Source organism: Peromyscus californicus, unplaced genomic scaffold (assembly GCF_007827085.1).
Source record: "Peromyscus californicus insignis strain IS unplaced genomic scaffold, ASM782708v3 Scaffold_5__1_contigs__length_169319896, whole genome shotgun sequence".
Taxonomy (NCBI): domain Eukaryota; kingdom Metazoa; phylum Chordata; class Mammalia; order Rodentia; family Cricetidae; genus Peromyscus; species Peromyscus californicus.
This window is the reverse complement of record NW_026294573.1, coordinates 22,826,070-22,839,392: the sequence shown is the minus strand read 5'-3', so window position 1 is coordinate 22,839,392 and position 13,323 is coordinate 22,826,070. Positions and strand designations below refer to the sequence as shown.

Genomic DNA, 13,323 nt, shown 5'->3' with positions numbered 1-13,323 from the left:
TGGAGAGATGGCTCCATGGGTAAGAGCTTGCCATGGAGGCATGATCCACAGTTGCCCGCATAAAAAATCAGGCACAGCAGCATATGCCTGTAACCCCAATGCTGGGAGTGGGACAGGGTGGAGACAGGCTGGGGCCCTGGTGGGTAGGGAAGAGGGAGGAAGCCAGGACAGGCAGTCAACACCTCTGCTTCCTGGTGGCCTGGTGTCAGCAGTTCTACTCTGCTGCACCCTTCTCACACTATGGGACTAAAACCATTGAAACAGTGAGCCAAAATAATAATAAATAATAGCTTTAGTAATAATAAAATAATAATAAAAATAGCTTCCTTCCTGAAGCTACTTGTATCAGGGCACTGAAAAGATCGAATGACTGCAACATGGTTTTCTGTTGTAAACCCAAACTGGGTCTCTGGTATTTGGAAAAGACAAGAAAGGGGAGGTTGAGCCAATTGGTCATGAGTAGACAAAGCATGAGAGAGATCTAAGACTCAGCTCCAGTCTCCTAGACACATGGTTTTCCGGATACTGTAACCTGGCCTTCACTGTGTCCACCCTCCCAATCCCACCACCAACCAAATCCCCCCTTTTCCAATGGCACCCACCTGCAAGGCCTATGCCCTCCTTTGGTGGCTTGAATGAACATGGCCTCCATAGGCCCATAGGGAGTAGCACTATTCAATGTGGCCTTGTTGGAATAGATGTGGCCTTGTTGGAGGAAGTGTGTCACTCCCAGTGAGCTTTGAGGCTTCAGAAGCTCAAGCCAGGCCCAGTGGCTCACTCGCTCTTCCTACTGCCTGCCAATCCAAATGTAGAATTCTCAGCTACCTCTCCAGCACCATGTCTGCCTGCATGGCCGCCATGCTCCCCTTCCATAACAATAGACTAACCTCTGAACTGTAAGCCAGCCCCAACTAAATGTTTTCCTGCTGTGGTCATAGTGTCTCTTCCCAGCCATAGAAACCCTAACTAAGACACCACCCTACCTCAACCCCCACTCTCCCAGGGCCCCCCACGTGTGTCCAGCCCAGTGGGAACGGCCCTGGTCCCTCCTATGCTCACCTCCATGCACTTGCCTCTGTTGCTCCTCATCCTACATGTCTGTCCTCCCCACCTCCGACTCCTAAATCCTTCTATGCCCTCAGAGCCAGCCCCATGCAGCACACACAGCGTTGGCCATTCAGAAAGACGTGTGCCCAAATCGCAGCTCTGCCACCTCTGACTATAGTGATTTCCCCTCTCTGAGCCTCTTTTTCCTCTTTTCTTTTTGCTTAATTGTTTGCTCGTTTATTTGCTTTTGAGATAGGTCTCAGGTAGCCCAGGCTGGCTTCAGCATCCTTATGTAACCAAGGATAACTCCCGCCTTCACCACCCAAATGCTGGGGTTATAGGCATGAGTCACCACGCCCTATGAATGTAATGCTTGTGATCTAACCCAGGGCTTCCTTCACATCAAGCAATCATGCCATCCCATGAGGCACATCCCCAGCCCTCCTTTTTCCTGTTTGGGTTTTTTTGGTTTTTTGTTTTTTTTTTTTTTTTTGGTAAAATGAAAGTTGATGATTACCACTAAGTAATGTAAAACTGTGAGAATTCAAGAAGGAAAACTGCAAAAAAGAAGTAAGTGCACATCGAACTTGAAAACGTACATGAAACAGACAAATTCCCTGACAAATGTGACACCCATTGCATCGTTTTCTGATATATGTGTGATATTTTTATAGACATATCAAAAAATCCAAAGTGACTCAAAAACAGAAAGTCTGAAAGCCTGGCTCATTTAAAGACGGTGAGGATAGATTTAAATCTTGGGCTGGGGAAATGGCTCAGTGGGTCGAGGTGCCCGTCACTGACTCTGCCGACCTGAGTTCAATCCTCGAGACCCGCACAGTAAAAGGAGAGAACCAACTCTTATTAGCTGTCCGCTGACCACCCACATACACACTCACAGTGGCACTCACATACCTATAGACGTACACATATATGCACAGAAAATATGTAAAAAATATGTAAAGAGCACTAATTGTCTCCAACGCTTACACGGTGGTGGCCCTGGTCTCCATTTCCCAGGATCACTCTGGACTCCTCAATTAGTCCTAGAGTTCCCTAGGAGAGGAACTACAGTTCCTTCATCTCTCATTCTTCCTCCATCCCCCAGCCCCCATTCCGCCTTTTCCAAGGGCACTCAGCAGCAAGGCCTGTGCCAACCCCAACTCAACACCTTTTTTTTAAGAACCTTAAGGGTTTTTATTTGTTTACTTTGGGTTTGTTTTTTGTTTTGTTGTTGTTTTTTTGAGACAGGGTTTCTTTGTGCAGCCTTGGATGTCCTGAACTCATTCTATAGACCAGTCTGGCCTCGAACTCACAGAGATCCGCCTGCCTCTGCCTCCCAAGTGCTGGGATTAAAGGCATGCACCACTAGCGCCTGGCTATTTTGGTATTTTTTGAGACAGGTTCTTACTACATAGCCCTGGCTATCCTGGAACTCACTATGTAGAACAGCAGGCTGGCCTCAAATTCATAGAGATCTGCCCGCCCCTGCCTCTGGAGTACAGGAATTAAAGGCATGCATCACCATGCCCAGCAAAATGTAATATTTTTTTAAAAGAAATTTTAAATCTTTCCATAAAGAAAACAACAACTGAAAAGACTGTTTTTTGATGAATCCCACCAAACTTTCCAGAAGTGAATCAGTCTAACTGTCCATGATAAAGGAAAAAGAGCAGAAACCCAGTGCATTTTTAAAATTCTGACACCAAAACCAGACAGGAGAAGTACAAAGCGGAACCTTGTCAGAGAAGAGCCTACCCAGAAAGACCTCTTGAAGATCTTGAACAATGGCTACAGTAAGTTCGAAGATGTAAAAGTGTCACTCACTTCATTAACAAATGAAAGGGAAACCATGGCTATTGCAGTAAGTACAGGCGAGAGCGGCTGGTAAGTTTAATGACTGTTTAGTCTAAAATCCACTTAGCAAACTAAAAACTGAAGGGAATTATTAACCCCCAAACCCTCAGCAAACCAGTCTCCATGTTTAAACATTGGAAGCATCTTCTTAAAGCCAATAACTCAACACAAAGATGCCTACCTGCTATGACACCTCTCCTCACTATAATACTACAGGTATGTAGTTAGAGCTTCAATTGCTGAGACCAAACACCATGACCACAGCAACTCTTACAAAGGAAAACAATTAATGGGGCGGCTTACAGTTCAGAGGTCAGCCCATTACCATCATGGTGGGACACGGTGGCAAGCTGGCAGACATGGTGCTGGAGAAGGAGCTGAGAGCTTTACATCTTGATCCGTAGGCAACAGGAAGTGGTCTGAGACACTGGGCATGGCTTGAGCATATATGAGACTTCAAAGTCTGCCTCCACAGTGACACACTTCCTCCAACAAAGCCACACCTCCTAATAGTGCCACTACCCTTTGGGGACCATTTTCTTTCAAACCCCCACAAGGCACCCAACAGTGAAGTTCAGAAAACCATGGAAAGAAAAGCCTAGAACAGTGTTTCTCAACGATGTGGGTCGAGACCCTTTGGAGGGGTTCACATATCAGATATCCTGCATATCAGATATTTACATTATGACTCATCACAGTAGCAAAATTGCGGCTATGAAGTAGCAACAAAATAATTTGATGGTTAGGGGTCACCACAACATGAAGAACTGTATTAAAGGGTCGAGGCGTTAGGAAGATTGAGAACCACTGTCCTAGAAGAAACGGAAGTGCTGGTGTCTGCAGATGCTCTGCTACACTGGAAACCTGAAAGATTCTGCAGATACATTCGATCTAAGAACATCTATGGAGGAGTACGAGCTTAAGGTCAAGCCACATATCAAAAATCAGCTACAAGCTGGGTGTGGTGGCACACACCATTAATCCCATCCCTCTGGAGGCAGAGGCAAGAGAATCTCTGTGCGTTTCAGGCCAGCCTGGTCTACAGAATAAGTTCCAGGACAGCCAGGGCTACCGTGAAATCCTGTTTCCAAAAGGGAAAGAGAAAAAAAGAAATCATGGAGAGAGCAAGGGAAAGAGCTGTTTTTAAGTGCACTGCTTGCAATCGAAGTGAAAAATAAGAGCCAGTAAAATGGCTCAGCAGGAAAAGGGGCTTGCCACTCAAACTTGATGATCTGAGTTCAAATCCTGGAGGACCCACAAAGTAGAAGAAAAGAACTGACTCCTAAAGATTGTCCTCTGACCTACGCCTACACACACACACACACACACACACACACACACACACACACACACACAACATAATTTTAAGTTTCTGAGTAGGCGACCTGGAGAAAGTACAGCTTCGTGTAAGACACTGCCCTTAGTGTGCACCAAGCCTGGATTCAGTCCTCAGCACCAAAGAGTAAAGAGCCTGACGTAGCTCCCAAAGGATGTACAAGGGTTTATGGAGAAAAATGTAGATGTAAGCCGGGCGGTGGTGGCGCACGCCTTTAATCCCAGCACTCGGGAGGCAGAGACAGGCGGATCTCTGTGAGTTCGAGGCCAGCCTGGGCTACCAAGTGAGTTCCAGGAAAGGCGCAAAGCTACTCAGAGAAACCCTGTCTCGAAAAACCAAAAAAAAAAAAATGTAGATGTAAGTTAGCAAGGCGACATGTGTCATGTTCATGCACAGCGTCCATGAGAGGAAAGATGCCTTGTAAGACCTCAGTTCTCTTAAAATTGATCCATAGATCTGATATGAAGCCACTTGAAAATAGTTCTAAAATGTGTTGGCAAAGAGATTGAAGACACAAAACACATGAAGAGCAAAGGGGGTGGGTACATCTCAGATACCAAGACAGCTAAGAGCACCCCATGACTTCAGCCCAGGGGCCACAAAACTGGCCCAATAGAAGAGAACCAGAACTCAGTCCACATACCACGACACTGTGGCAAAATGATGGGGACACTGAGAGGGCTCAGCAGGTAAAGGCGCCTGCCGCACAAGCCTGGCGACCTGAGTTTGATTCCCCAAACCCACCTAAATGCAGAGGAAGAAGACAGACTCACAAAGTTGTCCTCCAGCCTCTGCATGTCCGCATTGGCACAAGCCTCCCCACCCCAGGTCAGATACACAGAAAATAAATCAAAGCAGGCTTTTAGGAAAGAAAATGATACAGAAGTTGCTCATTATTCCTGCGGATTAAAGAAAATCCTTAATTCATGCCACTCACAAAAATAGATTCCAGAGAAAGATTTAAATATGAATTGCAAAATATGAAGTTTGAGGGAACTAAGGGTTAAAAATGCTTAATGACGTGTGTGTATGTATGTATGTATGTGTATGCATGTGTATGTGTGTGCATGTGTGTGCACATGTGCATGTGTGTACATGTGTATATGTGTGTATGTGTGTGGTGTGTGTGTATGGTATGTATGTGTGTGTATGCATGTGTATATGTGGGGCGGGGATGTGTGTGTATGTGTGCATGTGCACACTCCTGTGGATGTAGCTGTGGGTGGGTGCCCATGTGTGTGGAAGTCAGAGGCTGACACTGGGTGCCCACTCCACCTCATTTTTCAGGACAGGTCTCTCCCTGGGCCTGGAGCTCACCACTTTGGCTCCACTAGCTGACCAGTAAGCTCCAGGGACCTCATGTGCCTCGCCCCTAAAGGCTGAACCACCTCTCCAGCCCTTGCTTGGCCTTTGAAAGGTTGGTTCTGGGGCTTGAACTCAGGTCCTCACGCTTGTGCGGCAAGTGCTTTACCCACAGAGTCATCTTCCCGGCCCCTGAGAAGAAGTCAAAGAACAACAGAAAGAGGAAGTCACAGAGAAAATAACTGACAAATGTAAGGACATTAAAATAAAGACTTTTCTATTCCTCCAAAGACGCTATAAATAACCTGGAAAGACGAGCTACAAACTGGGGAAAGATATTTGCAATTCATAGGCGGCAAATGATTATTATCCTGAATATATAAAGAACGCCTAAAAACCACTAAGAAAGCAACCAAAAAAACCTAACAGAAAATGAGGTGAAAGATGTGAGCAGGCGTTTCACAGAAGAAGAGGCCTGAATGCCAATCATGCCTGGAAAATGTGTTCAACCTCATTAGCGCTCAGAGAAATGCAAATGAAGCCTATAGAAAATCACCCTTCCATACAAACCAGCTCCGCAGAGGGAAGGAGGCTGGCGAATCCTAATCCTGGTGTACAGCAACAAAGTCTTTCACACGAGAAAGGGCGAAGTGAAACTGCTTTGGGAAACATCCTCGTCCCGTCTCACGAGGTGGAAGGAGCATGCACTTCATCATCCAGGGAATCGACGTCTAGGATCTCACAGGCAGGAGTGTCTAAAGACCTGCGTAAAGGTTCTCAGAAGCCCCACTGTGCCAACAGGAAACCAGAAGTGATAAACAGTCACAAAGAACGCAACTGTGACATAACCATACAATAGAAAACGATACACCAGAGAGCAGTTCATGAATGACAGCAAAGCCGAATGTCCACATGGGCAAGTATGAGAACAGGGCATTGGCTTGAACAACAGCGTGTGGGTTCCTTCTTACAAAGCTAGAACATGAGTAAAATTACACAGTGTGCTCTTTGGGGAATATGTACACATGGTATAACTGACCTTAAGAGGCCAGATAGTTGGGCAGACAGACTGGAGAGATGGCACAGATGTTAAAGGCTCTTTGCTCTTTTGTTGTTTGCTTTCTGTTGTTGTTTTGTGAGGGGTGCTGAGGTTAGAACCCAGGGCCTCCTATGTGCTACATAAGCACTCTGCCACTGTACCACCTCCTAGAACATGCTGCTTTTGCAGGGGACTGGGGTTCAGTTCCCAGTACCCACACCACCTCCAGGGGAACCCAATACCCTCTACTGTCCTCCTTTGGTACTGCAAGCACATGGTGTACATACAGACATACAGGCAGACACACATAAAAATAAAAAAATCTTTTAAGACTAAGGCAAGATAATTGTGAATAAAAAAAAGTTCAGGGAGTATTTATCTGAGAGGGCAGCAGGGGTAGCTGGGAAGCAGTACTCTGCTACAGTTCTGAGCAGCCAGTGGTTCACTGGTATTCAGTATGATTATGGCTTTAGGCACAAACAATGTCTCAGTGGTGTTCCCTATTTTCTTTTGTATAAATCAACACTAGCCAGGTAGTAATGGTGCAGGCCTTTAATCTCAGCCCTCGGGAGGCAGAGGCAGGTGGATCCCTGTTAGTTCAAGGCTATCCTGGTCTATGGAGTGTGTTCCAGGACAGCCAGGGCTACACAGAGAAACCCTGCCTCAAAATACTAAAACAACAACAAAGTTAAAAGATGGAGAACAAAAGAAGTCAGGGCCCAGCACCTAGCAGGTGACTCACTCTGCTCTGGCAATTGGGACACAATACCAAGTAATTCACATATGCTATCTCATTTGGACATCACAGCAGCCCTATGGAGAACTGGTCTACCAGCAGAGGTGACCTTCTTCCCACTTTATATGTGAAGAAACAGACGTCTAGAGAGCTTAATTAAGCAACTTGCCCTAGGTCACCCAGCCTTATAAAGAAGAGATCTCACAGGCCAGTCCAGGACTGTGTGACTGCAGACTGGTTGTCTCCACACCCCCAGCTACTGGACCCCAGTGTGGCGAGCAGTAGATGCCCAATAAGAGGTGAGGGTATGCTCATCACCTCACTGCTGTGCTGGCAGAGTTCCTCTAAGCCCCTCCAAGCACAGTGTCAACACACCCCATGTATTCTTTGCATTTCTGGGCTAATATTAGCACACAGAAGGCAGGACTCTGTCCTGTGACCTGTGAGCCTGGGGGTTGGGATGGCCAGTACTTACCCCGAGGACTGTAGCCAGGAGCATCCATGAAGGACAGGCCCAGCCGCTCATCCTCCTGCAGGGTGCTCTGGTCTGTGAAGCTGCGGTCCACAGCACTCATCATGTGAGTCTTCTCCTGGCGGTAGTTGACTGTGGCCTTAGTCATGTTCACTGGCTTCCTGCAGAAGGGGACAGTTGGAGACACTGGAACTGTGAGTGGAGCCAACAGCACCCAGAGATGGGAGGGAAGATCCAGCTCTCAGAGCCTTGGGATCAGGAGTCAGCAGCATTGTGAATGTATCTCCAGATACAGAAGAGGCATGACCTGTCCTCTTCACTCACCAGCCAATAGCAGCCATGATAGCTGGGACCTTGTTCCCTATGCCTTCTGGCCCCAAGGTCTCAGGAGACAGAGTGCCAGCTCACTCTAGACCTAATTAGGTGTTACTGCAGAGCCACCATTCCACAAACCGGAAGGAGATTAACCCAGATAGCCCCAAACACCCACCTCCTGCAAGCCCCTGCCTGGGAGCTCCCTCCATCCTGCAGGAGAACTAGGGCCTTCTGAGGGTGGGCCTGGGTCTGCTCTGCCAGCTCAGGGGTCTCCCAGGGAGCACCAGCTCCACGGAATCCTATCACCCCCCTGCCTGGCCAGCAAATGAATGTGGCAGGGGGAGGAGAGACTTGGGACACTTGGGTGCTTGGGACACCTCATGGGTGGAGGAGGCCTCACTCCATGACTCCCATGATATGAAGCAGAAGCACAGCTCTGCGGCTGAAAGGCCAGACACAGAAATGACCTGGGGCCATGTGGAAGCTGAGAAGACCCTGCCAAGCTGACTGAACAGTGAGACCCAATAGAACCCTTCGGTGAGTGGATACTGGCCTAGAAGGCAGTCTCCAGTGGTAAACCACAAGGCTCTGTGCCCGGCCAGGGGACCTCAGCCTCCTTGGAAAAACCACAAAAACAAACCCATCGGGTCCACAGGAGACAGAGCATGGGGGCTGACGGAGGACACCTGACTCCACCGGCCTCCGGCTGATCCCAGCGTGAAGAGGAGGTGGATGGAATTTAATGTACACACTCAAAAGTTCCGAATTTAGGTTCAAAAATTATCTACATGAATTCATGGGGAGGAAAAGCAGCCATGTCAGCAATTCCTTGGAGTGAGGGGAGGAAAAGTGGGGGCTGGTGCTGGGAACCAGCAGGGTGAGGGACAGGTTCAGGAAGCATGGGGGCAGGGGAGGCGGTGAACCTCAGTGGAGAGAGGTCACTGAGCCCCAGGAAGGTGATGTGAGCTGCAGGGTGGCTGGAAGGAGTAGAGCCAGCTGACTGTAGAAGCATTGCTGTGGCAAAGGGTAAAGATGCCGTGAGGGAGGGAGGCCGTGGAAAGGAGCCGGCATTGACAGCCGGAGAGGGAGGGAGAGAGAGAGAACGATCAGGAGGGCAGGCCCTGAGGGCCTGGGGTGGTCAGAATTACTCACGGGTAGTAGGAGTAGGCATAGCGGTCTCTCCTGGCAGCGTGCAAAGAGAAACAGCAATGTGACCAGGCTTCCCTCCCAGAAGGAAAGGGACCACACAGGCCAAGGGCCATCCTTAGTCTAAAGACTGGCCAGACTCAGTCACTGTGAGCTCAGACTGAAAACCCTTCCAGAATCTTCCCTCAGTGTGCAGCTGAGGGAGGCAAAGAGTCTGAGGGCTGCCTAGTGTTTGCAGTCACACATACGTGTGCAGAGACAAATGCACACACACATGCACACTCACACATAACAGATTCACATATGCATACACTCATACACAGAAATACACACTGGCATACACATCCACATGTATTCAAACACTCAAAGGCACCTTCTCCCATCCATGCCTGCTCTGGCCTTTGCAGATAGCCCCCACCCTCAGGTTCTCCTCTGCAGCCTCCACAGCCCCCGAGCAGCAGCCCTGCACATACACCTCAGCCTAGGAAGGAGAGTAGCTAGGGTCAAGGAGAGGCAGGGTGGAGAAGCCCCAGCAGGGTGGAGAAGCCCCAGCAGGGTAGAGAGGCCCCAGTAGGGTAGAGAAGCCCCAGCAGGGTGGAGAATCCCCAGCAGGGTAGAGAGGCCCCAGCGGGATGCCTAGGCAAACCTAGGGCCCACTCTTCCTGCCTTGACTGACTCTGACTACAGGGCTCATTAAAAAACCAGGCCACCCTCTCGCTGGATACCCAAAGCTTGTGTGAAAAGCCTCACATTGAACTAAGACTGCTACTGACTGGTAGAACACTTGCATGCTCAAGGCTCGGGGCTCAATCTTCAGCGTTGTAAAGAAAAATCCCATTTCACAGATGAGGAAACTAAGTCACAAGTTGTCATGGCCAAGGTCAGAGTCCCCCAGGTCTCAGCATACTTGTCTTGGGACTCGGGCCCAGGAACTCCGGTGCTCCCTCCCAAGGCTCCATCAGGCCTAGGGGTGGATGCTGTACCCCCTACTCAATCCATTATATTTGCAACACAGGCTGATCTGATACCTATTCAGACCCCACAATGCAAACTGGGGGAGCCCTGAGGCGTGTACTGGCTCCCCAAGGCCAGGACCAGGGGCACAGGGATGGCCACAGTGGAAATGAGTGATTTTTAGAGGAAGTAGCAACATGCAGTGCTGGGAAAGAGAATGGTCTTAGAGGCCTCCAAGATAGCCCGGACAGGTACTGAGATGAGTTAGCGACTGTTTAATGAGGACGGTCTCCAAGTGACACCCTGACTATACACCTATGACCCGCCCTGTCCCAGCCAAAGCTCTATTTGCAGGGTGTGGGGATGATATCCCACATGGCTGACTCTCTCCCCTCAGGGGAGATTTCTAGGAACTCAAATATACCCCAGCGGTTCCCCTTACAGCCTCCTACACCACACTCTACTTAGAGGCCCCTCTCGGGCACAAGCGCAGAGACCCGCCATTGGCAGGGAGCCCTATCATGAGGACTTCACATCTGCAGTGAAGTTCAGAAGCCTGAGTTCAGAGCAAGCCCCACCGCTTTACCTAGAGACGCCGGCAACTGACTTTAATTACAGCTTCTCTGTCAGAGAAAAGGGAGCCAGGCCTGCTATTTGTCAGGATCCAAGAAGGAAATGTTCTCGGATAGACCCCAAGTGCCAGAACCTCGCCTGGCACATTCTGGGTACTCAGTAGCTAACGCTCCTGGCACACAGTCATTCCTCATTAAGTGATCATTAAAAATAGTGTGTCTCGAGACACTGCTCTTCGACTTCAAAAGAAGAAAAAAAAAATCTGAGCCTGAGTCCAGGATAGGCCACCCCCCACACAACCTCCATTCCACTGGCACACCCTACCTCTATTGCTGATGGCCCTAGCCAGCTCTTTGTCCCCTCCCTGGATCCTACTTATCTGCTCCTGGCAGCCCAGAGAGCCAGTGCCAACCAGTCTGTGTGTGCCCAGCCTGGCAACAAGCAGGGGCTATGGAAGCCAGAGTCCAGATGGCGAAGGAAGAGGCTGGCTCCGCCTCTGGCTCCTAGGGTGACCTTGGGCAGGTCCACTGCCCTCTCTAGGGCTCAGTTATGGTACTTGAGCCACCATGCTCTGGAAACACCTGGTGAGAAGCAGTTAGTGTGTGACTGCAGGCAGAGGGGTCTGAAGAGGCCCCACCCTGCCTCCAACTCAGCTTAAACCACTGGGCCGCAGGTGGGGAGGCTGTTTCTGTTTTAGTGCTTTGAGCTTTTGTCTTGTTTTTGAAATGGGAATCTCATGTAGCCCAGGCAAGCCTTGAACTCAGTACACAGCAGAGATGACAAAGATGGGCCTTGCACTCTGGGTCTCCTGCGTCCGTCTCTGGAATGTTAGGATCACACACGTTGTGCCGTCATTTCTGGCTTATACCAGGCTGGGGACCAAACCTAGGGCTCCGTGTATGCAAAGTGTGGAGGGGATCGTCAGCTTTGACAGGCTCCGTTGCTTTGCAACCATCCTAAACGCCAGACCAGATGTCCTTCGACTCCCTGGCAGCTCCCTCGCTCTGGGGCTCTGAGCTTGCACAGTCCGTCATGGCAGACACCTTGGCTAGAGGGCCAAGTCACCATCAGGTCGCCACTGTGCCGTCCTATTGAAACAGCCCCCGGAGGGCAAAGGAGGGCAGTGCCTGCTTCCAGCGCAGCTCCTTGGCACCAGGCAGAGCACCCATTCCTGGAGAGTGGCTCCTGGCACCAGCCAGACCTGTGCTCCAGCCACAACAGTGCCCTTCGCTGAGTCTGACTCCCGCTGCCCAGCGTGTGTTAATCCACAGGCCCAAAGCCCAGGCTGGCAACCCTCCACATGCCCTCCACGGCATGACGGGGTCTGCTCTACCAACCCCAGCCATGGCTCCTCCGGGCCCAGCAGGCCTTCCAGGGGCAGGAAGCCCCTACTCACCCTTTGCGAATGATGACAATGATAGCCCCCAGGAGGAGAATGAGAACGGCGAGGCCACCTGCACAGATGCCCAGGATGAGCCCCATCTCCTCGGATCTCTGGGACACTTCGAGGGGTCGCTTGCTCTCCTTGCAAGCAGCTGGGAAGAAGAAACAAGACAGAGAATCAGAGACCACCTGGCCCTACAGGCCAGGATCCGAGCACCGAGACGCTGAACACGCTGCCCCAACACGCACACACCAAGACCCAGCACTGCACCTAGGCACTGCCCCCCGCTTTCAGTCAGAGATCTGTCTCCTCACCCCACCTCTCAGTCAAGAGCCTGCCTTCCGTATTCCAGGTCAGTCTCCCTCAGCCTGCTTGCCTCCTCTCAGCCCCCCTAGAGCGCCCCCCCCCCAGGAACTTCAGACAGAGAACTGGGGACACCTGGGGCCTTTAGGCCTACCCTCTTCCTCTCCTTGGAGGGGGAAAGGTACCTGTGCCACAGATGAGACATCCCAGGATGTAACAACCACATTCCATGTCTAGAAGAGGGATGGTCCTCACACCACAGCCTCCCTGCCTGGCCCCACCTATCTCTCCCACCATAGGAAAAGGAACATACACAGAACCCAGAACCAGGGACCAGTTACCACCACCCTTTCTCTCTGTAGGCTGGTCCCTGTCTCTGTCAGGGGCCCATCTGTCACTATGGGGAGTGTGAAGGGTGGGAGAGGCTGCCTGTTGTCCAGCTTGAGAGAAGAAGGCCCTGAAATGGGCACCAGGGGGGTTGAGACCTTCCTGACCGGGGCCTGCCAACCACAGGCCAAGGCTCTCATAGCCCCGTCTGTCCCGGGTCCCCTGGAGACGTACAGATGAGAGGCCGTGCCTGGGCAGGGCTGAAGACACCCATCCAACTCACCTTTCCTGGCAATTCGGATGCAGTTCAGCCGGGTTTCCTGGAAGTACAGATGAAGGGGCTCAGAGACACAAAAGCCAAACGCACACTCTTACACCTCAGGAACCCTTGTCGGGATCGCTTGTACTTGGCCAAGGCTCACATGCCAGACACAAACTGTTAACTAAGGACACTCCATAGAACTGTGCCTTGAGACCAATGAGATCAAAGAACACAAAAACAGCATGAGAAAGTGAGGTGGGGCCTCAGACA

At 50.4% G+C, this 13,323-nt stretch overlaps 1 protein-coding gene across 8 annotated transcripts in view; it reads right to left on the bottom strand.

Annotated features, from left to right (window-relative positions):
- The window catches only part of Ptpru (protein tyrosine phosphatase receptor type U), a 78,075-nt gene that overhangs the window by 24,969 nt on the left and 39,783 nt on the right, over nt 1-13,323 (bottom strand). For 4 of the 8 annotated variants that reach the window (XM_052715545.1, XM_052715546.1, XM_052715543.1 and 1 more), the window contains exons 13-16: nt 13,075-13,111; nt 12,174-12,312; nt 9,257-9,286; nt 7,793-7,950 (exon numbers count right to left, since the gene is read on the bottom strand). In XM_052715545.1, coding sequence (XP_052571505.1) covers nt 7,793-7,950; nt 9,257-9,286; nt 12,174-12,312; nt 13,075-13,111 — 364 coding nt within the window. The remainder of the gene's footprint in view (nt 1-7,792; nt 7,951-9,256; nt 9,287-12,173; nt 12,313-13,074; nt 13,112-13,323) is intronic. The other 4 variants (XM_052715548.1, XM_052715544.1, XM_052715549.1 and 1 more) reach the window with 1 other exon arrangement.